Here is a 26464-nt window from a genome sequence, read left to right on the forward strand (position 1 = left end):
CATATATACAAACGTTCGTCTAGTACTTTCCGGAACTTTCGAGAAATGCCTCGGAGCTAGTCAGCGAACCTTCCATCAACTTCCGTACGTCACAACGTCGTTCGTTGATAGGAATTAGACACTAGTAATTTATGTTCTACACATTTCACAGCAGTTATGTTAATTTATTGAAATATTTCCTGGTTAAATTTTTCAAATTATTTTACTTGGCAACTAAAATTTTGGCATATTAAGATTGACAGGTGACTGACGGTGAACATAACCTATAACGTCAAAAGAAGAAATTATCCATGACGCCAGTAACTTATCGCCTAATTATGGATCTTTCATGCAACTTTATTATGACAAATATGTTGATTACATGAATGAGAATATACTCGAAATCTACCTTCAAGTTTGTACTACACTTATTATACAGGTACTTGCTGGATAAAGACAGAATATTTTTAACAATGATTTTATTAGTTGTGTGTAGAATAAACGTAATTCAGTTATTAATCCAAAATTTACATAATATCTCGACAAAGGCAATATAACATATTATAAATAGTGTAGTCTCAAATGCAGTATGAAGTTATACAATTGAAGCTTTGCTAGTTCAATTGCCAACAATATATTGATACGGTGACTATTGTTGTGATATGCTGATGTCAAATAACATACGTACATACTTCCCTACCTGCATCAGAATTTTTTTACGAGTTGTCAAATTTCATCGACTTAGCCGTAAAAAAAGAGCATGTCGACAATCTCGAGAATTTGGTGGAATGTATTTATCATAAAAATCTTGAATAAATTCTTCAACTTTGAATCCGAATTTTTGATACAGTATTAAGGCAGGATTTGTTGCAGATACATGTAGAGTAACATCTTTACCCATGCACGTTTGAATCAAATGATATAACATGAATGTACCGATACCAACTCGACGCCATTCTGGTCGAGTTACGAAAAACGAAATATATGCCTCGTTGTATCCCACATCTGGGACCAAGACTGCAAATCCAATGACCAATTTCTTATAAAGCACAACACAACTGAAATCTGGATACTGCAGGCACTCCGTTACTGAAACAAGCATGGTTGTTTGATTTCGTGTTATTTATATAATCGTTTCATTCTGCAGGCATGGTGGTATATTGAATGCATTTGTGATTCATTAACTAATTGAATATACACTTACAGTCAATTCCAGGCCAGAAAAATTGGCTACACAAGCTATTTATTGCTGGAATGTGCTGTGGTCTGACATAAGAATAATCTATTGGTGCTTCTTTGGAGAATTTCCATTCTGGATTCTTTTTATTGACCTTAACCTGGAGCTCTTCCATTAATTTGAGCCACTGAGGTCGACAAGATGTGTCTCTTCTTATAAAAGGTTTCAAGATTCTGTTTGTATATGGGCTATGAACAGCTGTTGGTTCATTGTAACCTTGTAATCTTTTTTCGTAAGCACCCCCTAAACCTTCATTAACAAATCTGTCCAATACACGGTTATTTCTTTTACGATTTCGTTGTAAGAAGTCTGATTTGCAACCGAAAGAGTCTAAATCAAATACAGGTAAACCATGTTCCCTCTTGAGTTTTCGAACTGCAAGTTTTCTGTATAAGCGCCTAACAGCAGGTGGTGCTGAATCCAAGTGTCGCTTATCCACTTTTTGTAAAATATATGATTCTTCTTGTTCACTCATCCGAATTTTTTTTTCAACATTACCTGCTAAAGAAGTATCTTCATTAAACAACATTTTTTAGAATAAATATTATGCTTATACATCTCGAAACTAGGTCCACTTGTTTTTTACTATTTGAATACGAATGTAAGAATTTAAAAAATAAATATGTTGATTCAAATGACGTACCAGCAATGTTCTTGTACCTCCAGGGCCAGTCTCGTTTCTCTGAAACATTAAAGAGAGATATCGTTGGTTGTTCTTGGAGAGAGCTCAGACTGTCACTACTATCCTCTTCATATGGTTCCTCTTCTTTGGTATCATCATTTGCATCATCTTTAACATCGTTATGGTTGCTTAGAATTGTTGCAGACGAAATAACGTTCATTTCCCAGTCAGTTGTAAAGTTGTCCATAAGTGTAAGCTGGTTATTGCAGGATTGATACGGTTGATAGCTCTGGTACTGAAAGTCTCTCATTAAATCAGTCAAGGAAGGTGGTTCACGGCGAACATTCAACTCAATTCCATCGTCTATGTCCAGCACATCCATATCTATAAAGCATAATTGACATAATATATAACATACCATGCCAGGACTTTTTGTTGTTCCATGAGATTTTGTTGCATTCTCCAATATCTAGTGCAAATTCAGGAAACAAACAAACTGAAGTATTCATTAGAGCATACCATGTACGTCGTCTTCAGCTAGTAGAAAATCTGATAATGTTTCACTGGGTTGAACGTAAGCTCGCGAGTACATGGACAGTCCTTGACTTCTCGATGATTCACCGCCATAATTACTATCTTCGCCGACAGAAATGCTTGATTCAGAAGGTGATGGACTGATTCGTTGTTTTGCCACTACTTTGGACAGAGTACCCATTTGCTTTTTACGTTCCAGCACAAGTTTCCCATCTACGAAAATATCAATGAGAGAAACAAGGATACCCATAATTTAATACACGTTTATGCATCTGTTGGAATTCCTCTTTGAGAGAAAATTTCAAGGATCTCATTTGAAAGACTTTGAATTTCTTATAACTGTCAGTTACTTACTCTTAGCAATGAGTACCTGAGGAGGATCAGTATCTATAAGCCTCCACCAGCCCGACTCGTTGAGTTCTGTAGTTCCTGATTTAAAAAAGACGCCGCTATAGTGAGATAGTGTACCAGATATTGTTCCTATCCAGTTTTTTTTTCGTTTCCTAAAAAGAATAGTCACAGTAGGCAAGATTAACACTCTGTAGCAAGATATTCAAAATATTTAATAAATTATGTAAAAACATTTTTTACATTTATGGCACATAGATTATATTTAGTTTTATTCTAATTTTTCATATAGCAAAAAATCAACTTACACAGACTTCTTGAACAGATAGTCCCAGTTGCGATCGACAAATGTACTAATGTCGGACTTCCAATGAAAATATCCCCTCTTACTTATCCCATTTGATTTCTCCCGTAAATTGTACAGAGTTAGTACAATGATATTCAACCACGACATTTTATCCCTAGTGAGAATTTCCTCCCTCGATGAACTACAGTCGGAACAAGTATATTGAAAGAATACGTCGCCTATACATGGTCCAGGTACTCCACCACGCTTCAAGCACTGGACATGCACATGCTCATTACAAACTCCTGAGCAATGTAGTGCAGGCTTAGTGTACGGATCACATAACTCTTGACAGTTTTTACATCTTGTCAACTCCGGCAGGTCTGATTCAATCTTCAGCTTAACCTCTTCCTCAATTGATTCCGCCATCGTTATGCGACTATGGAACTAAGCTTTCAACTGTGCATCTCTACACATGGGTATTATCATGATGTAAATCAACTTTTATTTTAAAACTATAAGCGATATTCTTGTATAGCTGAAAGAATATTGACCATAATCGAATTGAATGACTCTTCTTGTTTAGCTCGTTATACAGCCGGTGTTTTCGTCTAGATCGTCGAGATTTAAATACCTATTTGATTGTCATTATAAAAAATTATTAGGTAATATTGGAAACTGATCATAACGAACATGACCGCAACAAATATTCAATCAATCAAGAAATAATTAACGTGAAAAGTACTCGAGCACTGGCTTTGGATGCAGGGTTGCGACATCTGAACCAGTGTGTAGGAGGTTTCTCTCTGGTGTAGGTACACACTCAACATTTTGTTACCCATGAAAATCCAGGCCAGTAACAGATTTTACACGAGTCAAAAATGGCGGCAAGTATTAGCGGCGTGTTGGACACTGATCTACAAAATGCTGTGCTACGGAGTAAAGTTTTGGTTGTGGGTGCTGGTGGAATTGGATGCGAGGTACTTAAAAATCTCGTGATGACGGGATTCACTGATATCGAAATAGTAAGTCTGAACAATACTGGAATTTATGCGCATTTTATCTGAGGAGCCCTAACCTCTCCGTACTTCAAAGCAACAAACTGTTTCTTGTAAACCTGTATGCTCCAAATCTTAATTATTTTTTTTTCAAATGACTGTTCAAGCTTTGTATCTAGATTTATTTTCTATTTTTTTTATCATATGTTATAACTCAATGAAATAGCTAGTACTGTAGCATTAATAAACTAACAGAGCATGTTCTCACGCTGTGGTAATTAAATTTCATTGCTAAGTCACGAAGAATATAATTTTGTCATGGAAAGTCGTAATCAACATTACTTCAATGGGTCGTTTTAGCTGTTTGATAAATTTGGATTAAAGCGAGAAGATATTTTCAAAGGTATTGTCTGTATCGAATGTCAGAAAATAAGAATAATATTTCAGCAAACAAAATATATTCTAATGATTTGTATAATCAAATGCTCTACACTCAAGTACTTTAATGCTAAAACATTTTACGAGGGGAATTTGAAGATGCAAAGTGTTACATCAGCCGATGTTCTGTTTCTTCAACTATGATGTTTGATCCCAAAGTTATTTAAGAATTTTATACTACTATCCTGAAAATTGAAATTAAATCCCCTTTTTCAGATTGATTTGGATACTATTGATGTGAGTAACTTGAACAGGCAGTTTCTCTTCCATAAGCAACATGTTGGCAAATCAAAAGCTGCAGTTGCCCGGGAAACAGCATTAAAGTTCAACCCAGATGTAAAAATTACTCATTATCATGATAGTATTACCACGTGAGTAGTTTCCAGTAATTCTTATAGATTTCTATGTGGATCATCCTCGACATCCATTATAGGCTATTCTTCAATCAAATTCATGTTCGATGTATATCCAAAATTTAAACAAAACTTATGCTGGATTCTGAGTATCTTCTTTTAAAAAGCAATGATATATTCATTTACAGTTCAGATTATGGTGTCAGCTTCTTCAAAAAGTTTAATCTAGTGATGAATGCTCTGGACAACAGAGCAGCAAGAAATCATGTAAATCGCATGTGTCTAGCCTCTGATATACCTTTGATTGAATCTGGAACAGCTGGTTACGAAGGTCAAGTTGAACTCATTAAAAAAGGATTGAGCCAGTGTTATGAATGCACCACAAAAGCTCCCCAGAAAACTTATCCTGGTTGCACCATTCGTAACACTCCTAGTGAACCAATCCATTGTATCGTCTGGGCAAAACATTTATTCAAGTAAGGGTCTAATGTTTTTATCATCTGGCCCCAATTTTAATTCAGATTGAGAAATGACTTCTGCTTTGTGATTTTTGATGTGTCAATTGCAATAACTATATTTTCCCTTTCTATCTTCAAGTCAACTTTTCGGCGAGGAAGATCCAGATCAAGATGTTTCACCTGATACGGCGGACCCAGAAGCAGCTGGTAGTTATTTAACCAACGATTTATATTGAAAGTAACCCAGAACTACGACTCAATTGGCTACCAATATGTTCCTTGTTGAAGTGTGTGACGAGACGTTTTTTCACTTTTGATACGAAAATTGTCGTGTGTGAATTACAACCGTTTGAAATTGGCCAATCCAGTAATATCTGATTGCTCAGGACAGCTGCCAAGCGCATGACGGTCAATTGAGGAACCACGAGACTTATTCTAAGCCATTAGATGCAAACAACAAATTTCGTATGAGAAATAAAATACGTTTCAGTCGCAGATTTTCATGAGGAATACATTGGTAGCTAATGGAGTGATAGACCCAGGTCACCCTGAACTCTTAATCTGCATATTATGCTTCATTGCATCTTTTTATTCATTTCAGATACTGCGGGTGAAGGTGCATTACAGACAGAATCAAATGATAAAGGGAATGTAGATCGGGTCTCAACTCGCACCTGGGCTCAGTCCAGTGGTTATGATGCTGAAAAATTATTCATGAAATTATTTCATGATGATATTATGTACCTTCTTAGTATGGACAATCTATGGAAGAAACGAAGGCCGCCCGTACCTTTGATCTGGACTGATTTACCAGATGGAGGTACACACTGACAGGCAGTAGTCTAAAATGATCTGTTCTTCTTACGCTGTACTTCATGAAACTTTTGCATATAAATATGGTGTATAAAATATTTTTAACAGCAATTCCAGCAACTCAAACAAAGACTTCTACTTTTTACTACGGTTACAATTTATTCTCATTTTAAATACAACTGGATAAATTTTAGGAACTTAGAATTATTCTCTGTGATTGAAGTCAAGGAAATCAGTTGAAAAATCTGCTGGATTGTATTATTCCATGGTCTTAGATGCACAATACTTGTTCACTAAAGATTTAATTTTCTGTGATTGCTAACCAGTGGCAGGCTGCAGTAAGGACACAGTAGAACCTGGACTTCGGGATCAAAGGCAATGGAGTATTGCCGATTGTGGTTCAGTATTTGCACAGTCTATTAAGAGTTTAAGTAAAGAATTAGCAGAACGTCAGAAGAAATGTCCCTCTGACCATTTAGTTTGGGATAAGGATGACCAGAGTGCCATGGACTTTGTCGCCGCATGTGCAAACATACGAGCATATATTTTTGGTATTGCGCAAAAAAATCGATTTGACATAAAATGTGAGTACATGAATGTATGTTGTATTTCTTGGCCTGCCGTTAGAAAACTAACTACTAATTAATGCTTATATTTATTCCCCATTTAGCCATGGCAGGAAACATCATACCTGCAATCGCCACTACCAACGCCATTATTGCAGGCATTGTGGTTCTTCATGCATTTCGTATCCTACTAGACAACTTGAAGGCATGCAGGTCCGTTTATCTACGGTCAAAACCCAACCATAAAAATTTACTACTGGTCCCTGAAAAATCAGTTAATCCACCCAATCCTTTGTGTTACGTGTGTGCACCAACTCCTCAAGTCACACTTGCCTTAGACACCACGAAGATGACAGTTAAGGAACTAGAGGAAACAGTGCTGAAGACTCGTCTCAATATGATTGCACCTGATGTTATGATTGACGGTGAGGCAATGAATATTATTTTTAAGTTAGTACGACTAGCAGCATTATTTCTTTCCTTTCAAATTTATGGGCATGGTGATTCTGAATCCTGGCAATTTCGTAAATTGTTTAGTGCACTTGTGTAAGTTTTTTTTTCATTACAATGTTAAATTTTTATATTTAAAACAATTTCCTTTCAGGTAAAGGTATCGTTGTAATCAGTAGTGAGGAGGGTGAAACTGAGGCGAACAATGGCAGGATCTTAGAACAATTAGGCATCAGAGATGGAACAATTCTGAAAGCTGATGATTTTCTTCAGAATTACTCACTGACAATCACCATCGTCCAGAGAGAAGCACCTGCCGTCAAAGGCCAAACCCCAGACTTTCTTATTGCTGCAGATCCCGAGGATCTGAAACCAAAGGAAGAAGATGACGGTAGCAAAGAACCATCTACTTCAAACGGAAAGGTAAATTCGAAACACTCCCTTTTCTAAACAATCATTGATAATATAACGGTGCAACTTTTGCGGTGAAAATCACACCTCGACTTATCAAGTATCATAATATGAACATCTGATGGATTATATGTTTTTGGGTTGTGTGATTTCTCGCGAATATCAACACTATACATTTACACACTAATGATCGCATAATTACTTAGGTGGAGAAATTTGATCAGGATGCAGTGGTCTTAGTAGAAACTGAAGTAACACCTCAATCATCTGATGCTGATGTTTCCAAGAAACGTAAAACAGTCACTCCTCCGCCAGATGTTGTTAACAAGAAACAACGAACAGAAAACAGTAACGGATACGAAGATGATGATATATGCATCATTGAAGACTCTGACTCAGACATGCAGTGCATTTACCAAAAAAGCGTGTCACCAACTAAACACACCAACAAACCCAGCGAAACAAAGTACGAAACGGAAGCTCAGGTTATACCGAATAAATGTATGCTCCAGAAACATAAGCCCTTATTGGATGAAGAGTGCCTCATTGTTTATGATGAAGGAGACGAAACACCGATACCCCCTACAGTAAAACAGCAAAGGGCAGAATAGTATACCAGTAATTACCTGAACGTATCTAAATGTGTCAGCATAATATTGGTAAGACGCCAGTTGTCCAATAACATTTTTCAACACAATCCATTTACCAACATTCTGATATTTTTCAACATCATTAATCTACCCAATATTTATATTAAATACCTGAACCAGTCTGAATGAAGTACATCAAAGTAGATTAATTTAGATATTTGCGAAACTACTAAGCTGTTACTCTTGCAATTTTACTGTGTGACATGTAAATCCATTGACTATTTAGGTACAATTGTAACAATGATGATTTTTTTGTTTTGTTAAACAAAACGTCAGGCACAAGTTCGAAGTCTGGTCTTTAAAATTGTATTTGGAAAATCCCTTGGCGTAATATTCGATTCTTCGATACAATCAAGTTTTACTTTTGTGGAGAACACGGAGTTATGATAAATATGAAAAGTATTTCACAAAGATAGACAGTTTTTTTGGCGTTGTGTCTAAAATTCTAATGTGTGAAATTTATATTACTTCTCAGCAACAGCAAGTGTACAAATGATGTAGTAGTGGTTTTGCGTTCACTATTAAAATAATCTTAAAAATAGACGGTTCATAATCTTCACACATGACGTATTTGTGTTTCATCATTTCATAAAAATATTGGTTTTTCATTTTTATTCTTTATTCTATCAGAACTAATTATCCAGTCACTGTGTAGAACATTTAACTACACTTCTTAGGACATTAGAGATGTAAGGGTTTGAGAACAGACCCAAACTCAGATCTGTAATCGAAAGAAGGATCCTATAATATAACATTTTTCTAAAAAATAAATGATTATGTTTTTTATATAAATTCTGTTCTAATTATTCTCGATTTATTTGATTCCGATTATTGTTAAATATTCTTCGTCTTCATTAAGTAAAATTGTTTCATGTTAATTATAGTAAAAATGATACATGAATATATACAGTATGAATTTAAGGCATTTCGTAGGGATCCGGTGTATTGGATGTAGAGACAACTTTCTTTTGCTCCGCTCTAGAACGCTTGAAAAATTTGCGAGTTTGTTCTTTAGGTGGCATCTGAAAATTGAAAAATTGACAATGACTTTCACAATCAAAATTCTATTCATTTACGCATTAGATTCAGACTTCTAAATTCCTCAAATTTAATTGCATGTCGTCTGGAATTTTTTTCATTCTACAATGAAAAGATATATCAAAATTGAGAGTTGACGCATTGACCCGAAATTTAATTTAACAGTAAATCTTACATCAATGACTGGTGCTGGTGTCACTGACTCTTGTGAAATACTTAGTATGTTTGCAAAGTTTGGTTTGTTTGATCCTACTGCCTGGATATAGCGACGTTCGGCTTCTTCAAACTACACAGAAATCACAGAAATACTGTAGTACATTTTCTAAGTTGATTTATTTAATGATCAAACTCAACTTACAATATCCAGTGGATTAATGCTTTTTATTTGTGAGGTGGGTCCGATGTCGAACTGTACCTTCTGCATTTTTAGTGGACTAGCTTTCACAGCTGATTTCAATATTGGCTTTGGAGTTGTAATTTGTTTTGTCTGTACAATATATAAACGTCATTGGTTATCCGATAATGATAAAGGAATCACTACTTAGCCAAGTGATATTCATGAAACTTTATCTCTTGACTTATAATCGGATTTCACATAGAATTGAAGTATTATTCTTTAACTAAGTTTGGTTCTTTCAAAATCTAAATACTTATAAAAACCTAAATAACATGTTTTTAAAATTCTAGATGTACTATATCCGAGCCTACGAGATTTTACAAGAATAGCATTACACAGAATCAATACCAGAAATTTTTCAGAAGGTGATTCCACAAATGTATCGGTGTTCTTTAATTCATTGGCTCCTTGTGTAGGTATAACATTGCTTGACCTTTTAGCTTCTCTTGATTTGTTTTGAAGCTCTTCATTCTCTAGTTGAATAATAGCATATTGTTTATCGAGATCATCATATGCACATCTTATTCGTTTTGCTTTAGTTTCCTGTTTTTGATTCTCCTTGCAATCAGCAGTATTCTTCTGACTCATTTGTTCACGTTTAGCCTTTGCAGCTACTAGCTCACGTTTAAGAGCACCAATTTGCATATTATTTTCTTTGATTTCCCTATCATGTCCCAGTAATTGACATTGCTTTGACATATGCGTTGCACGCTGATAAAAACGGACGAATAAAGTTAAAATATACTACGATATCATTCGCTGAGAAATATTCACCACAATGTGCATAATACAATATAATACAATATTCCTTACCTGTATTTCTCTGTCATACTCTAATTGATCCCGTTCTATGTCCAGTTGCAAATTCTCTGCAGCTTTTTGTAAACCTTTAATCTGCTCATCCTTTTGTTTGAAATCTCTTGCGAATTGCTTTATTTGTTTAGAGAAATCATTTTCTTTATTAATCGTCCTCTCCAGAAGCTTAGCTTTTTCATCGCATTTATCGTTTAGATTCTGTTGAACTATTTCTAGTTTTGCTTTGAGTTCAGCTTCTGATTTATCGTATTTGTCTTTGTTGGTTGTGTAAACCTCAGAAGTACTTTTATTCTGTGTAACTTGTTTTCCTTGGGTTATTAATGCCTCATTCAGCCTCTCAATATTCATGTAAATTTCCTTATTTTTCTCCAACACACCGTTCAACTTTGTGTTGATCTGTTTGATCTGAAATAAATTCGAATCATGCGCAATAGAGAACATAAAAGTTTGTTATATGCAATTATTACGAATTTTCGATCACACGGCAATAACACTTCTACCTGAGTATCTTTGCTTTCTATTGTGTTTTTCAATTGTTCTGTGTCCTCATCTGTTTTTGCTATGGTATCTGATAATTTCCTATTATCACAGATGGCTGCTTTTAGTTTATTCATTTGCTCTGAGTCTATCAGTTTCAGATCCTGTAGCTGCTTCCTGTAATTCGAATACTCATACATATTCGTGTTAGCTCAACTATATCTATTGGGAATAAGTATTACATAACTGTGTAAAGAATTGACTATGGTTTTACCTTTATCCTTAAGTAAGTCACTTTACCTGTATTTAGCTAATTCTAAATCTTTGTTTGATATTACGGCAAGCTTTGTATTTTTTATATTGTAAATCTCCTTATTGAGATCACACACTTTTTCCTTAAGATTCAGTGCCTTTGGTTTCAAATATTCCACTTGCTTCTCATATTTTGTGAAATTATGCTGTTCCTCTTCGAATTTGCACTTAAGGTCGTCGAAAATTTTTGAAAGTCGATTATTTTCCTTGAATGTAAAATGTTTCTCGCAAATTATTTGCATTTACATATTTATCCGTACCTATTAATTACAGTTCTGTGACATAAAATCAGGTACGCACAACTGCCAATTTATATTTCGCTTCTTCTTTCACTTTTAAGTTCGTCTCAGTATTTTTTATGACTTCTGTAATTTGTATTATCTGCTCATTGCACTGTTGTTGATTATTCTCAATCATTTGACTGAGCTCTTCATATGTACGAATTTTGTTGCACACCAACTCATTCATTTCCATTACTTTCTTCTCAACTTCGTGACATTTTGTTTGGATAATCAAGCTTTCATCGTATTTCGCTCTCAGTTCCTTCTGCAGTTCTTTTTTTTCATATAAAACTGTAAATCACCAAGAATTATATATATGTACATGTAAATTTTGCACAGCAAATAGTGAACACGATACTTTTAACAACTAGTAAACCCATGACACATTAGAGAAAAAATTCTCCGCTTTACGAAATTTTATGCCTTCATGATTTCATAAATGCTATCTTAAAAATAATAGTGTTAGTATCCTTGCGTAAGTATTTTAATAATCATCATTCATCTTAAATAAGGCAAGCTAGTCATGTATACTTAAATTATATAAGAGCCAAAAATTACCTGTGTTTTTAAATGTCATGACTAAACATTTTATTTCGTTTTGTTCTAAACACAAGCTATCATATGACTGAGATAGACTGGTTTTACTCTTTTTGGAACCTTCAAGTCTATTTGGTAGTACATTCATTTTTTCTTTGATGGTGGACATCAGTTCTTGGGACGATTTTTTTCTGTGTTAAGTAGAATTCAATTACTCATTATTGCAAATTCGAACTTATCGTGTGGCCGTAATTGGCTATACTAGAATGTACATAATAAGAAGCGATACAGTAACATACTTTCGAAGTAATATAAAGAGGTATCAGGTATGTGCATTACCGTTCGGTCATTTCAATTTCTCCTTTATTATTTTGGTTGATGATTTTTACCATTACTTCGTTACTTTTCTCCTCATCGTGAATTCTTCGTTTGAGTGTTTTAATTTGTCGATCGGTTTCTGCGAGTTCATCTTTCACATCCGTCAATTGAACCTATCGATTTAAATGCAAAGCAAATAGCACGATTTTTCGCAGAAAAATATTCTTTAAACTCATCCGAACTGACGAGTAATATGTGTCTACCATTGGAATTTTGTATCTTACATACAAATAACTTTGCTAAAGTGACTTCATTATTCGGTATTGAAAAATAGTCCATATTTTAACTCCCATGGTTTTAGCTAGCATTCAAATATTGAAAGAATTTTACAGTTAAATCTGGCTTATAGTCTGTAGAAATAGACAATTGAGTAGGAATAGATAAAAGATACGATAAAACGTGTTTAACTCTTGAATTATATACAAAAAAAAAAAATTCAGAGCATGAATATTGGTTTTCGAGTTTTTTGATAATTTACAACATTATGAGTTGGAATTAGAATCCATTATATACTAGAATATGATATAGGAAAATGCTGCCAGCAAATTACGGTATTTTCTGAACATACGATTAACCGCAGATTTAGTTTTACGAATAGAAAATTGACTTTGTCATATCATGATGAACAGTTTTCCGTAAATTTTCCAGTGAAGGTGCGCATACAAAGTAGGCTTCACTGTCAAATGCTTTTTATTCGCGTTTTATGATGCTTAGGAATGAAGAATATTCCATAAACGTATAGAAAATGACAAAAAATCGGAACTTTTAAAAGATTGTCATAATTTTTAAAAATTACCCACCCAATTTCGAGGAACAAGAATCTGGTTTTGTGATTGAGAGCTCCGAGTCTCTGTAAATCGGTCCAAAGGAGTTTGCTGCTCGCTTAGACTCTGGCTGTGACTCTGACCCTGAGTGTTGGTTTTCGTTTCATCGATTTTCGGATTTTTCGCTGATTTAACGAGATATTCATTCAGCATCATTATGAGTGGTTTTTATTTCCACGTGGTCTATCTAAATTAATATTGGTAAGATTGAACGTATGTACGCATTCAAAGAAAAGCTTAAATCTTATATTGAACGTGCAATTCTTCGGGATAATAAATGAATATAAAATTACGTACCGTTGATTTGTAACCCCGTTGTTGTTCGCTACCTGATAACTTAATGATAATTTGTAATTAGTTGCTGATCATTTAACAATAGCGATGAAAACCGCAACTTATAAGTACGTTTATTACTTTTGTGATTCAATAAGCAACTGATTCGCAACCGCCAATCTCATCGGGCAGCGCTTGTGTTCTGTTTGAATTTATACTTCCGCCGCGTAATATAGGCCCATGATCCCGCTGAAATCATTGTTTTAACGATGATGTTTCTGCATCGATTAATCATGATACGAAAATACCTATAGTTTTACAGGTATATTCGGATTATAGACCTGAGAAAACGATACGTACCATATCAAAACCATATCGCTCTTATTACTACCGTACGTAGTATTCGCGGGCATCCCGCGTAAAAAAGTTGGTAACGTTATTTTAACGGTTCACGTTTCGGAAAAAATCGTTATTTCGCAATTTTAGGACTATCTGGGGACGCCGTAAATTATAATAAGAAGAAATATATTCATATTTTGATAACTCAACTTACTCAACTATTTTAGTCACTTTAAAATTGCGATACAATGATTTTTCACCCACGTTTCTTCATGTTAACGTTACTAACTTCAGCCTGTTAAAAATTTAAATATTCAAATTCAAATTTGTGCCGTACCTTGTTCCCGTTTCGATAAATGGACCAGCGGTAGACGGAATGAATCAACAATTGAAATTAATGTATTGTGACACAGGCATCACAAACTTCCACAACTTAACTTTAGATTACTTTATTCAAATGTAGATGAGTAACTGCGTTCTGCGCGATGTTTAACGAGGACAATACACTGACATCTATCTGCTTAATTACCAATTAATCCTTAATAGCATACAATATTTTTGACTCCTAGTATACGTATTTCATTATTTTCGTCTCAATGAGCGCATTTTAAGTAATTTTCGTGAGTATAATTGAACATTTGGAAATCAATTTTATATCGTTGATACAGTTTGAAAATTGTCTCCTGTGTCAGATCTTTGAAGTAACTGCATGTGCGATAGTTATCTGTGAAACCGTTTCGGGTTGCTTGAAGTCTTGGCATAAAGAACTGGTTTTTAGTTATTCCCATTTTTGAAAAAATAAAATCAATCGTTTCGATGGAATAATCTTCTAGTTTCATAACGAAATTGTACTTCACATCGCAGACTGAGCAATGCGAATAATAACTATCCCAGTGCACATCATCGTTTGATGTGGGTTCTTGTAGTAACCAAGTTACAAACTCTTTGAAAGTAGGAACCAATTTTAATCTAGAATTAAGAAACAAGCTTTTTGTTTATTGTCTGCATCTACCATTTATGAAATTGGTACATTTGCCTTACCTTTTATTATTATGAAATATTCTATTCAATGAGCTGCCAGTTGTCCCGTTTTTGTAAAATATTTCTGGTCTTGTCAAGTGGAATATCATCTTAGTGTATTTCCAAGCTTGCGCCGTGTACTTTGTATTGTCTTCTATTCGATCTCTGAAATTTAATAAACCAATTTATGAATGAGAAAATTTCATAATCTAATAGTACACTAAATCACGAATTACAATGAACGTTGAAAGAGAATATTTGTATACAGTTGGTGAAAATAATATTGTATATCGCAATTATACCTGTATGACGATACAATTCTCTGAAAGGGATGACGTATGACTAAAAATTTAAACACTTTACTGTCGTTGACCAAATCTTCTAGTTCTTTAATTGTTTTTGGAGACAAAACATCAATTTCTCTGCAAAGGATAAATATGTATATAATACTGTTTAGTTTTTAGAACAGACTAAATGAACATGTGCAAAATAAAAAATAGTACTTATAGTAATCCTTTGAAATACTCCGATTCCTCATATCGGAAAACAATTTAATAAAACTTGTGGATGCAACTTTGCGAATCCAACAATACATCGATGTATTATTTGGGTTGTGTAAATAATGCCTCTTCACAAGAGGTGTTCTAAGGTTGTATTGACCACACATTTTCAAGATTGACCAGAGGTGTGGCATGTTCTGTGAAAATAAAAAAGAAATAGTCTTTTAGTGCACTAATTCCTCAATAAATTTCCATATGATTTATACTAATTTATGTCATACCTGTGAATCGGTCAGTCTGCTTTTTATACCATCATACTCGAGTTCCGGTATGTTGCCACTGGAAATTTCATTGCCTATTTTAATAAATTGTTTAGTTGCATTGTGAGTAAGAGTACATTCTTTTCCAGAAGGAAAAGTTTTTAATCTCTTCTGCAAAACAAATATAAACGTGTAAAGTATTAGACACACAAGTAAATATTTTATGTATAGCCTCTTTGTCAGCATATTTGCAACTGCAAAGGAACTTTTCCGCATGCTTTTTCCTGAAAGATGGTGAGCATCCGGTTTTGAATGTAGTGGGAGTGGTCAAGCAGATAAAATTTATCAGTCTACCACTGCCCACTCCTGCTGAGCTATTGTTTATAGATGAAAGAAATATTGGTCACAGACACAGAGTTTCTGCGATAATATTCAGTGTATAAACTACTTTTTCTTCAAATGTTGCAATCGTTTATTGAAGTTTATGAAGTTGATTGGCTAGGTACTAAATACCGTGGAAACTCTAGAATTAGCTAACATACGCTGTTATATTAACCTTGGTTCAGATTAACTTTGCGGTTGTAATTCTAGCAGTCTTCCTACCAACATTTCAATTGAAAATATCTAAGCTAAATTGGTTTTATAACAGGATATGGAGAGTCAAAGAAATGTGAAACTATGTACCTGAAATTTATTTACTTGTCTTTCATGGCAGCATAAATGGTATACAATATAAATTCATACATCGCACAACTTACACATTCAATCCTAATAATTAATTACACTTTAGAACATATTAAATCATCTATGTTCAGATAGTAAATATCTAAACGCTAGATCGTACAGGCGTACTGTGTGAAATATGTTCATATTCGAAAAAAATTTTTACCTTGATCAGAATTATAACTTTTCTGTACAAATTGATATAATTTTGTAGATTTATCCTTAAGTATTTTATTTACTGACATCAAGATTGATACAATGCCTTTGCATTAAGTTACTGAATGTAAGAAAATCCATATACAATGAGTAATTACTGAAATTTACTAAAATCACATGTAAATTGGAAACTGACTTTCTCCAATGTTCCAACGAAATGAAAAGAATTACTAATTGAAATACGTCATTTATTTAAATGGTTCAAGTGATGAGAATTACAACCTTTGCAAATGCAACAAGATTCCCAAGTTGCATTCGACCACCTCACCGGTGAGTATAATATAATTAATTTTCTGATGAAAGTAAAAAAAAAAAAAATTTAGATTTTAAACAGCGAGTAATTAATTTATCCACGTATAAAACTTCGTCACGGAAGATTTACAAACATTATTTAACTATCGTGCGACAATTTCATCTCTACATCTACGTACGAAATTCGTTGATTGTACGAATTACTTACACCCTACTGAGAATGAGGCAGTGTATGGAAAAGTAGAAAAGAAAATTTTGAATCTATCTGCGTTCTCTATAGCGGTGGTGGTGATCTCGAGTTGATGAACGGTGATCGCTGTGTCGGCTATGTCGACTTGCAGTTCGCCATAAGAATTCATCAACACTTCGTTCATAGCTTCGTTTATCCAAAGCAGATGTGGAAGAACTGTAGTCGGGTGGCAATGGCAATCCATCGTAGTAACGAGGTGGCGGAGGTGGCGGTGGTAAGGAATCATATGGATGAGCAGTAACATAGGGTGGCAAAGGAGGTAATTGATGTTGCATAGTACGCATATAATCTGCAACGTAAGCTTCAGCAGCTGCAGCTGCTCCAATACCCGAACTGCCGTACCCTCTACAGGAGAAAAAAGAAATACACTTTAGTTTAGTTTACACAATAGTACTAGAGGAACAACTAAGCTTTCACACAACAAAACTTTGTGAAAGTAATATACCTTAGACATACTGTTTTCATGTAGATTGTCCATTTGCCCTATAAACTTTGAGTTCAGTGATATTTTGTATATAGAAGAAAAGAAAGATATATTGGAGAAATTTATACTGCATGCTACTAATAATATCACCTTTAAATACAATACTCTTCGCTCATGCTCACTTTGAATACGGCGAATCTCCACGACTAAACCAACTCGGATAACGTTGGAGATGATCTCTTGAGCCTCTATGATCCGCAGATGGATGTATGTGACCTCTGGCCAAAGAAGCCAATCGTGACCTAGAAGTCAAGAACAATCTGCGTCCTCTTCCACTTCCACGGCTGCGTAGGAATCTTGAATTGTTTACTACTCTGCTGTTGTCACGATAGCTTCGAGATGTTCTTACAACGTTCTTCGATGCTTCCTTCGACTTCCTTAGAATTGGTGTCATTTCTATACCTAAAATATCGATATCATAGTAGAGTGAATAATCATATCATGTAGTCATAATAAGCCACGTGTGGTGCATCAAATATCGAAAACGATTGGTTTTTGTGTATTGCATTCGTTATAATATCGGAAGTAAAGATTATTGCACTACAAGTTCGTATTTTGGGTGATTTTAGAGCCTTAGAGAGTTAGTATAAAGTACGCTATTGGAAACTAAATATGATTTAATTAATTAATAATTGTAAATCTAATAATATATTGGCAACCATCCAGATAGTAAAGGAATGAACAGTTATGAGAAAAATTTAGAATCGGTAAAAGATATTTTTACGCCTTTTGTTTGTTACAATGTAGTTTTATACCTTCATCTTCTGGAAACAGCCTACACAATTCTTCGGCAACTCGTGGCTCGATTTCTTGTCCATCACGACCAATTTTCACTTGTTTACCATCATTCCATGGGTTATATAGATGCAACGTCGATGTAAAAGGCAATTCCTTTCTGCATATCCAATCAACCTTGAATACACCTCCCAATGCTTTGGCTGATAAACCTGGTGGTAATACCTATGAAGCGAGTGGTCAGTATAAAGATTATGATAGATTAAGTATTGTATTAATTTGTAACTATTTTTTTGTATTACGTTAAACGGTATTTTTAACATGCTGCTCAATCACATTTGAATCAAGTGCAGCGAAATTTGTCTCAAAAGTAAGAAAAGATTTGAAAAACTATTATAAGGACAATAAATAAGATGCTCAAAAGCCGTGAAAGATTGTGAACTGTAGGGTGCGCCAAGAAAAAGAATTTTTTTATCAAACGCGCATCAAAATTTTGATAGAGCATCTCAAATAATATATCTCATCCACGTATAAGCTCTTAATATTGATATTCATCAGAGGTACCCAAAAAAGTACTGATATAAAATTTTCCTAAATCTAACCGATTACGAGATATTCACCTACAACCATTGAGTCATATGCGAATATCTCTTAATCGGTTAGAATTATGAAAATTTTATTTTGGTACTTTTTTATAGAGCATGAAATTTCTTATAATAATCTGTATCTACATAGTTTATAAGTCAAGCCGTTTACGAGAAAAAAAAAAAATTTCCGATTTCCTTTATGTGTTATTTCAGTGGAAAATGGAAAAACAATATAGGCACGTCTAACTATCACTATTAAGAGCTCATATTAGAATGAGATATAATATTTGATATGACCAACCAAAATTTTGATGCTCGTTTACAAAAAAGTAAAAAAAAATTTTTACACACCCTAGTAGACTGGCATGATTGTTCAAATATGTGATAGTTTGATTTTATTACTCTGGATACATATTCAGTAAAAGAATTGCAAGTTCATAGCCTCGTAGTAAATACACAAACCCATGATATAGGAGGACCATCTCTTCTGGATTCGGTGCTAAGCCTAGCAAAGCCAGCAAATTTCCCTGATTCTTTCACTGAGAAAATGAGAAGAACATTTCTTGATTCTCTATATGCTTGATTCAAATTAGCTTCATTCTGAGGAAGTGTGCTCCATACACCTTTGGCTTTTGATAGCGTCACGTTTTCTGCATTATTTGATTTTATGATGAAGAATCTAATGAGAAAAAATTATAGAAAATCGGCTTAAAAATGATTATCAAACCTAGCTGTACTTATGTATCGTTTCAAATAACAAGTAAATTGATGGGTAGGTTGATTTTTGATGTAACACGACTCTAAATGGTATAGAATATTTATAATTTCACTAGTCATTCATTGTGTATGTTAAATTTCTCTTCAGTATTCAGTATACCAAGCTATACCATTGTTTTACTTGATAACAAAAAAGTTTATTGCCGAATTCCACAGTATCAAACATGAAAACGAGTGTGATAAATAAACTTATCCAAGGTTGACTAATGATAAGTCAAGAAATCAAAAAATTGTATCTCTGCAGTAAAAAACCCGGCTTTATAATCAGATTAATACTTAGAGACTTTAGAATATATTTTGCTCACACGACTGATGAATCAGTATGGTTTCAGCATATGTGAAAACGTAAATATAACATTCAGATGGTAGAAACAAATATTGGAGTAGATGGTAAAAAAACAGAGTTGTGGTTCTGTTCTTCCTTTGTGAAAATTATCTATGATACTAGTCTTACAACAAATATTACATAGTCATAACCAAATCCTTGTTACAACGGATAATATAATAGTATAAATTGATGAAAAAACTATGTAATACTCTTATTAATAAACAAATAGACATTGTTGAGGTGTGTGTCGAACCTTGCATCTCTAAATAAATAATTTAGTTTTGTTGTATAATCGTAGTTTTTCGCAATAGTTTTATTTTCCTTGGATCGCGCACGTTTTGTCTCAGGACTAGAAGACTTGGAGTCCCTGGACCTTGCCCGTTTTCCTCTGTTCCTACGATTCCTCTTGTTGTCTCCTCTGGAAGAGTTCGTTGAAACTGAGCTAATGCTAGGCTGACTGGAATCAGAATCTGAGCTACTTGAAGAAACTTCGCTACGAGTGTCGTAAGTTTCATCTGCGCCTATTTTCAGCTCGTCGCCCATTTCATTTTCTCCGCAACTCAGGTTTATGTTATCTCCGTCTGCGTTGTTATCCATTGTGCAATTTTTAATGTTTATCGATGAAGTTCTGTCGTTATTGCTTTTTAGTTCTACGTATTTCGTTAATAGATTATAACGGGTGGTGATCTTCCGATAATGACTATCTATCCTGGTGCGTCTTGTGACAACGTGGAATAATCAGTGAAACGCCAGCGACGTTCTAGGGCCTCTAAATCTGCTCTGAAACGCAAATATAAAAATATCCTTACTCCGTGGTAATGTATATTGGTAACTTTGCCCAACAACATGATCGTTACATATAGATACATCGCGTAATACATTGGTACAATTGGGAATTGTTATTGTGATTGTTATTATTATGATAAAAATAGTCCTTGCATAATTCTTTTTTCTTTTTCTGTTTCTTTTTCTTTCTTTCCCCTTTAAACTTGAGCTAGAAATCCGCGAGTAGTGAGAATCACGTGACATTTAGCTTTCGTTATGCATGGTGCTTTATTACGGCATTATATTTGTCAAAGGTTGGATGGTCGGTACGAAAAAGTTTTGTTGCGATCACGAAATGTGTCTTTTATTTAAAACAAACGAATAACGAACAGGGACGTAATGGTCCTTGGAAGTAGGCAGGCACGGAGGGCATTGTACGTAATATCGTAGTAGGGAAACAATCCTAAGAGTAAGAAAAGTTCATTTAGGTATGTTTATTTTGGAGAGCCCCGTATCAACTAAGTCCTGGCACCACTAAACATGCTCAGAATCATCATCATATTGTACAAAGTTCATGTTTGCAAACGTAAGTCCTCGGATACAAGCCATTGCTGTCGACTCGGTACACTTACGTGCACACTCGTATTTCTCCACTTTAAAATACACAATTAGCACCGCACCAAGTACCCGTCTTTCAATTATCGATTGTCATGTGAATATTCTAAAGGGTATTTTGATTTTTTCGTTTCTTCAATACATACACTGGTAAACACAAAACAACTTTTTCAAAAGGGGAAATCCAGCCAAATATTACCACAGCAATAAACAATCTGCTCGAAATAAAAGCACTGAATAAAAACGGAGATAGAAGAAAACGCGTCTATCATGTGACGTACTGGACAATCGATAAGTATGATAACTTACGTGATATTTACCCTAGGAGGATGTTCGAGCACATCAGACCATTTTAGTAGTGATTTGTAAAATGTCCAAGAATTTACTTAATCATAGGGGTTTTATATAGCGGAATTCATTTATTTAATGAAAAATCTGGATGTGAAAATATTTTTCATCGATTACAGTGACTCCCAGGCACGCCAGGGGCCTGATTCTGATTTTCTTTTCGCCGGTGAAAACAAGATTTTCCGTTTTAAGCTGACTTCTGATCGATCTAGATGGCGCTTATCACCGTTTCTACGAGTGAAGAAAGAATCCGAATCAGGCCTCAGAAACAGAATCGATTCTGGGGCAGTGTGCGCTTACCGACCGAGTGAGAAAGTCGATTGTGGTGTTATTCCGATGTTATTTAATGGCCGCCATGTTTAAAATCGAGAACCGCCATCTTCGACCATTTTTCACGGGTTGTTGACACGGGCAGTTCCCAGCCGGTCGTGAGAGTGTTTCTGCTAAAGAAAAGTTGGTATATAATTATAAACTAACGATAAATAGTCAGTGTTAACTAAGTTTGAAGTCGCGTTTGGGCATAGTTGAGGGTTTGTGATTGTGTAAATCGTTTACGGCGATGACAAATGAAAAAAATTTGCGAAAACATTATACTGTGTGACAAACGACAAAAACTCCAGACGACTGACAGATTTCACGTATCAATGCTTTCTCTTTTTCACTTTACTGTCTTTCAAGATATCGTCGAAGTCGCATTTGTTGCGATAAAGTGACAATAAACAACTTGGATAATGAAGTAAAGTGTTAGAAAGCCGATTTTCCCTCACGTACCTGAGCGAAGCTTGATCGTTTACGCACATGCCGTCTTCCCGAGAGGAGCATCAATTGGTAAACAATTATTATACAATTTTATCACATAAAGTATTCAGCTGCCTTTACTAATTCAGTTACTATCGTCTAAAACATTAAGCATTGTGATTTTCTCAACTACATTACCACATCTTCTTTTTCCCCCCATAAATTATGTTACTCTTTCATTTTACACGAGACGAGGAGAAATATTGACTGGTGACATTTTTGCACCCAACGGTCAGTGGCCTTTCGATATCCAATGGCGAATCGAATATAATTTGCATTTAACTGAATAATTTTACTCTGTTTAATATCTTTGACACGAGACTGAACAATGATTTCTAAACTCCATTTCCGAATTCCTCAAATCAAATTCCTTGATTGATAAGGTTGGTTTTTTTTTATTCATTTTTATCACCCAATAATCATCTACCTAGCTGGGTACACAGGATCATGATTTATATTTACTCGGCCTATTACAGAATTGAGCTAGTGATCTTTTCAATTGGGACTTTTTCTATTTTAAATTTCTAGGTTGAGCTGCAATACAGCATTGTTCATTGCTTAGCATGGTACCAATTACTTGACCATCGGATTGAAATTTTTAACTGACACTTCTCAAGTTTACCAGAACAATCGAAACATCGAATATTAAATATTACAGTGTAATCTGTAATGATATTTCCGAATTGATATAAGAAATTGTTTCCGAATTATCATGAATTTTATCTTTCACATATTGACTGGATTTTGCTTGTTGTGATATAAATTTATGTTAGTTTAGTATATTATATAATTCTAGAGAGATAAGTTGAATCATAGTCTTTGCACGCGGACGGTGCGAGTGCCTTAAAACATTAGACTTTCAAAGGTGTATTAAGTGCGCAGCAAAACAGAGCACACCTTTCTTTCGAAAATGATTAGTTGCTAATTGCAGAAATGCCGTCAATGAATGTCTCCGTTGATTTATAATACTATCTTCAGAGGAAAAGTAATTTAATCTTTTGTTGAAATTGTAGTGTTTGCAGTTGCTCGTAACTAGATGTGTCTTTTCTATTTCTTTGCACTAATATCACCATTTGTGGGCAAATTGAAAGTATCCTTACTGAAATGACACGCTTTAATAAATCTGAAAGTACGCGGTGCCTCTGGTCGAATACCTGGAACTTCCATGCAAATGTACTACCATGTCCAAACGTAATTAACATTGCTCAATCTATAATGACCATATAATTTTATGTTATTAATCTCATTCGGACTTTGAGTCATTGTTTAAGGTAGTTCATTGTGCTACTGAAGTCTTGGGAGTACAAGATCTTGATAAGAATTGACCCACAATGATTCGAAGTCCATCTCATCATATATGTCAATAGGACAGATAGGTGAATACTATTTGTGCTTATGCAAACTTAGTCTGGAAGAGACTACAAGAGGTAAATTAAGTTAGATAGCAACAAGTGAATATAACAATTCAATCAGATGATAACCATAATAGAATTTTTTTGATGATAAAATAACGATGAACGACAATGCACTCATGACAAGATTATCAATTGATCAGAGATTAATATATACATTATTTTCATTGCGTTAGGCGGTACTTGTGACTGAGGTTTTCAATGACAATTCACCGCTTCAGATCTTTTGTCTATTGTATGTAAAAGTATAAGCAATTCGTATAACACATGCGATATCATTGCTACTCACTTTGTTCGCCTGGAGTTGTTTAAAAAAATATTGTATGAGCGATTAAATAATCGAATATGCAGAGTAAATGCTTTTGTGAAGTGGTATGTGAAAGTAACGGTTGGTTACCTCTTTTCTTTATTGATATACAAGTCTGGTTCAAGGCTGTTATAACTAACGTTCAAGTGTGTTTTTTTTCGTCCACTGGTGCTAAATTTGTTGCAAATGTTAATTTTTCTTTGACTTGAAATTAATTCAATTATGCGTATCTATTGTACAAATTGTATAACAATTTCTTTCATCTGGTGATTGAAAGTGTGCATAATAGATTTTCTTAGTACTTTATTAACATTTTTGGTGTTTTTTGTGTTCATGACATTATTTTGGCATCAAAAGTAATATCATTTTCTTGCAAAAAGAAAAATATCACATCACATTTTTAAAATATCATCAAGTGATAGAATATTATTACACGATGAAAGAGGTTTTGAATAAAAGCATTGACAATCTTGAATTATATAGAACCAATAAAAATGTCGAATGCTAGAATAGTTTTACTTGCTGAAAATAATTATTACTATGGCTTTTTATTTTATTTCAGATCTTATTTACTTTTGATACTCGGTCAAATTTGTGCATTTAGCAATTATTTGTTTGATCAATATTGATCTGATCGTTTTGGCAAAATAGATTTACCTTTGAAACCTTGAATGTATTTCTATTTTTTACATATCACTAATTTTTACGAAAAAAAATTTTAAAAAATAAAAATAAAAAATAAAGATATATCTCTAGTCCCTTATACTTGCACTGGAAGGAAGGAATGATGTACTCTATATGCATTATTGTTTTCATTTATATTAGACTTTCAAGTTTCATCTGCCCTTTTCAATGACAGAGAGACAAGAGTCAAGTATTGATTGTTTGGACATGGCACAGCAAAGGGAGGAAGAGTGGGAACCAGACTTACCTTTGCATGCTGCTTCACCTTTCACTTAACTCTCACTTAAATTATTCCTCAAAATGAACATTTATTAGAATCTCAAATCTTTAAATTAATAATCCATTCAAATTACATTGCTGTAGCTACAAAAATATGTTCACTTACCTACAAATTCTTTCATCAATTCTTCAACTTCTTGTTGTTTTTTTAAGTTTAATGAAATTTCAACAAATTTAAAATAGTATTAAAACGAATATATCTTACTAGCACCATTCCTTGATATTAATACCAAACTCTTATTACGTTATATCATTTATTGAATAATATATTAATTGAAAAAATGCCTCCAAAAATAGTATTGATTAAAAAAAATTTGCTTACTTGTAAAAATAAACTCTATAAACATGAAATGTTGGGGGTCCAGTTTTATGAGACATGTTTTACACATGTGACAATATTAGATGATATCATTTCAGTTAGTATTTCCATTTGATACTCACCTTGGAAACAAAACATTGTGGAAAGTATAACTTACAATCCCATAACCACAAGTTGGACATAGGTTTTAATTTCAAACAGTATGTTTTAATATTTACCAGCCAGGTTACGGCGTCTATTACTTATTATTGGTTAAAACTTTTCTTTAGTATTCTTCATGAACTAAGGGATTTCTTGTTTATTATCAATAAATAAATGAATAAATAAAAATATTTAATATGAATTTTATTTGGTAAAAAATGATCTGGCTATATCTAATAATTGACCGTGGTTAATCAGTCGATCAAATAATTGGCACTCGCTTATTATGCAGGTGATAGAAGAGCCAAAACTTCAACAAATATCAACAAATGAACATGGGCTGAAGCATAGTATGCTTTAAGATACTTCGAGATTTTCATAGGTAATTGATGAGTTTTTAGAGAAGAAAGAGGTAAGATTGATAAGCGTTTAATAACTCATGTCAAGTAGTAATTAGTATACCATTTACACAATAGTTGTATCTCTTTCTGCTACAATTACAGATCAGTTCATAAAAATACATACAAGAGGTTTGTATTTTTCATTTTTATTTTCTGTGGTAGAGATTTGGCTCTGATTTTGTTTTCTGATGTTTTCATGAAAAATGTTACCAATAAAATATTATAATTAATACTATTATCTTAATAGTATTTTCAAGTACTTGGAGCTGTAATAGATAGATACAATAAAGATCGTGATTCATGACGCTCCAATGATACAACGTACAATTGATATATGATTTCACTTATCAGTTTATCTCCAATTCTTATCACAGTGGTAGCCTATTCCTTGTGGTTTTATGTTTATTTCATGTTAAGTTGGTGCATTTTGGCCTTTAGGAACACTTTT

At 33.9% G+C, this 26464-nt stretch overlaps 5 protein-coding genes across 10 annotated transcripts; 1 reads left to right on the top strand and 4 right to left on the bottom strand.

Moving 5' to 3' along the window:
* Nucleotides 1-71: 71 nt before the first annotated feature.
* Atac2 (Ada2a-containing complex component 2) lies at nt 72-4005 on the bottom strand. 2 transcript variants are annotated; one of them, XM_046617648.2, is made up of 6 exons: nt 3029-4005; nt 2727-2875; nt 2358-2585; nt 1860-2222; nt 1184-1714; nt 72-1068 (listed from the first exon to the last, which is right to left on the bottom strand). In XM_046617648.2, exons 1-6 carry the CDS (start codon nt 3433-3435, stop codon nt 713-715), a joined length of 2034 nt encoding a protein of 677 aa, XP_046473604.1. In that variant the 5' UTR covers nt 3436-4005; the 3' UTR covers nt 72-712. The 2 variants fall into 2 exon arrangements, with proteins under 2 accessions (XP_046473604.1, XP_046473597.1); XM_046617641.2 differs by having other exon boundaries at nt 145-1068; nt 1184-1717; nt 3029-4002.
* On the top strand, nt 3227-8935 carry Uba2 (Ubiquitin-like activating enzyme 2). 2 transcript variants are annotated; one of them, XM_069135857.1, is made up of 10 exons: nt 3227-3498; nt 3672-4031; nt 4659-4813; nt 4984-5271; nt 5393-5460; nt 5855-6073; nt 6393-6650; nt 6737-7057; nt 7237-7505; nt 7700-8935. In XM_069135857.1, exons 2-10 carry the CDS (start codon nt 3888-3890, stop codon nt 8102-8104), a joined length of 2127 nt encoding a protein of 708 aa, XP_068991958.1. In that variant the 5' UTR covers nt 3227-3498; nt 3672-3887; the 3' UTR covers nt 8105-8935. The 2 variants fall into 2 exon arrangements, with proteins under 2 accessions (XP_068991958.1, XP_046473585.1); XM_046617629.2 differs by having other exon boundaries at nt 3822-4031.
* Nucleotides 8936-8941: 6 nt separating this feature from the next.
* LOC124214865 (putative leucine-rich repeat-containing protein DDB_G0290503) lies at nt 8942-13661 on the bottom strand. The gene is made up of 12 exons (XM_069135832.1): nt 13501-13661; nt 13180-13390; nt 12341-12492; nt 12023-12192; nt 11484-11755; nt 11172-11389; nt 10895-11048; nt 10392-10799; nt 9927-10289; nt 9540-9668; nt 9357-9467; nt 8942-9165 (listed from the first exon to the last, which is right to left on the bottom strand). Exons 2-12 carry the CDS (start codon nt 13357-13359, stop codon nt 9061-9063), a joined length of 2262 nt encoding a protein of 753 aa, XP_068991933.1. The 5' UTR covers nt 13360-13390; nt 13501-13661; the 3' UTR covers nt 8942-9060.
* Nucleotides 13662-14273: 612 nt separating this feature from the next.
* Nucleotides 14274-15935, bottom strand: LOC124214970 (carbohydrate sulfotransferase 11). Its single transcript, XM_046617792.2, has 5 exons — nt 15617-15935; nt 15339-15532; nt 15138-15257; nt 14857-15000; nt 14274-14784 (listed from the first exon to the last, which is right to left on the bottom strand). Exons 1-5 carry the CDS (start codon nt 15869-15871, stop codon nt 14409-14411), a joined length of 1089 nt encoding a protein of 362 aa, XP_046473748.1. The 5' UTR covers nt 15872-15935; the 3' UTR covers nt 14274-14408.
* A 334-nt stretch (nt 15936-16269) lies between these two features.
* Nucleotides 16270-21586, bottom strand: Ythdc1 (YTH domain containing 1). Of its 4 annotated transcripts, none has more exons than XM_046617717.2 (6): nt 21345-21586; nt 20201-20722; nt 19305-19521; nt 18276-18480; nt 17643-17922; nt 16270-17381 (listed from the first exon to the last, which is right to left on the bottom strand). In XM_046617717.2, the coding sequence occupies exons 2-6, from the start codon at nt 20542-20544 to the stop codon at nt 17048-17050; spliced, it is 1380 nt and encodes a 459-aa protein (XP_046473673.1). In that variant the 5' UTR covers nt 20545-20722; nt 21345-21586; the 3' UTR covers nt 16270-17047. The 4 variants fall into 4 exon arrangements, with proteins under 4 accessions (XP_046473673.1, XP_046473653.1, XP_046473663.1 ...); XM_046617697.2 differs by having other exon boundaries at nt 20201-20727; XM_046617707.2 differs by having other exon boundaries at nt 20201-20727; nt 21103-21586.
* Nucleotides 21587-26464: the final 4878 nt, after the last annotated feature.

Source organism: Neodiprion pinetum, chromosome 1 (assembly GCF_021155775.2).
Source record: "Neodiprion pinetum isolate iyNeoPine1 chromosome 1, iyNeoPine1.2, whole genome shotgun sequence".
NCBI lineage: Eukaryota > Metazoa > Arthropoda > Insecta > Hymenoptera > Diprionidae > Neodiprion > Neodiprion pinetum.

Coding starts and splice junctions, on each gene's coding strand:
- LOC124214970 (XM_046617792.2), bottom strand. CDS start 15,871: ATGCGGAAAAGTTCCTTTGCAGTTGCAAATATGCTGACAAAGAGGCTA. Junction 15,533..15,616: donor GCAGACTGACCGATTCACAG/GTATGACATAAA, acceptor TTATTTTCACAG/AACATGCCACACCTCTGGTC. Junction 14,785..14,856: donor ATATTTCATAATAATAAAAG/GTAAGGCAAATG, acceptor TCTTAATTCTAG/ATTAAAATTGGTTCCTACTT.
- Ythdc1 (XM_046617717.2), bottom strand. CDS start 20,544: ATGGATAACAACGCAGACGGAGATAACATAAACCTGAGTTGCGGAGAA. Junction 19,522..20,200: donor TATTTATTTAGAGATGCAAG/GTTCGACACACA, acceptor TTTTCTCATTAG/ATTCTTCATCATAAAATCAA. Junction 17,382..17,642: donor GGAGATTCGCCGTATTCAAA/GTGAGCATGAGC, acceptor TTTCTCCTGTAG/AGGGTACGGCAGTTCGGGTA.
- LOC124214865 (XM_069135832.1), bottom strand. CDS start 13,359: ATGATGCTGAATGAATATCTCGTTAAATCAGCGAAAAATCCGAAAATC. Junction 12,193..12,340: donor GAAATTGAAATGACCGAACG/GTAATGCACATA, acceptor TACTTAACACAG/AAAAAAATCGTCCCAAGAAC. Junction 9,166..9,356: donor CACCAGCACCAGTCATTGAT/GTAAGATTTACT, acceptor TTCAATTTTCAG/ATGCCACCTAAAGAACAAAC.
- Atac2 (XM_046617641.2), bottom strand. CDS start 3,435: ATGGCGGAATCAATTGAGGAAGAGGTTAAGCTGAAGATTGAATCAGAC. Junction 2,876..3,028: donor TATCTGTTCAAGAAGTCTGT/GTAAGTTGATTT, acceptor TATTCTTTTTAG/GAAACGAAAAAAAAACTGGA. Junction 2,223..2,357: donor AGCTGAAGACGACGTACATG/GTATGCTCTAAT, acceptor TATGCTTTATAG/ATATGGATGTGCTGGACATA.
- Uba2 (XM_069135857.1), top strand. CDS start 3,888: ATGGCGGCAAGTATTAGCGGCGTGTTGGACACTGATCTACAAAATGCT. Junction 5,272..5,392: donor TGGGCAAAACATTTATTCAA/GTAAGGGTCTAA, acceptor TCTATCTTCAAG/TCAACTTTTCGGCGAGGAAG. Junction 6,651..6,736: donor AAATCGATTTGACATAAAAT/GTGAGTACATGA, acceptor TTCCCCATTTAG/CCATGGCAGGAAACATCATA.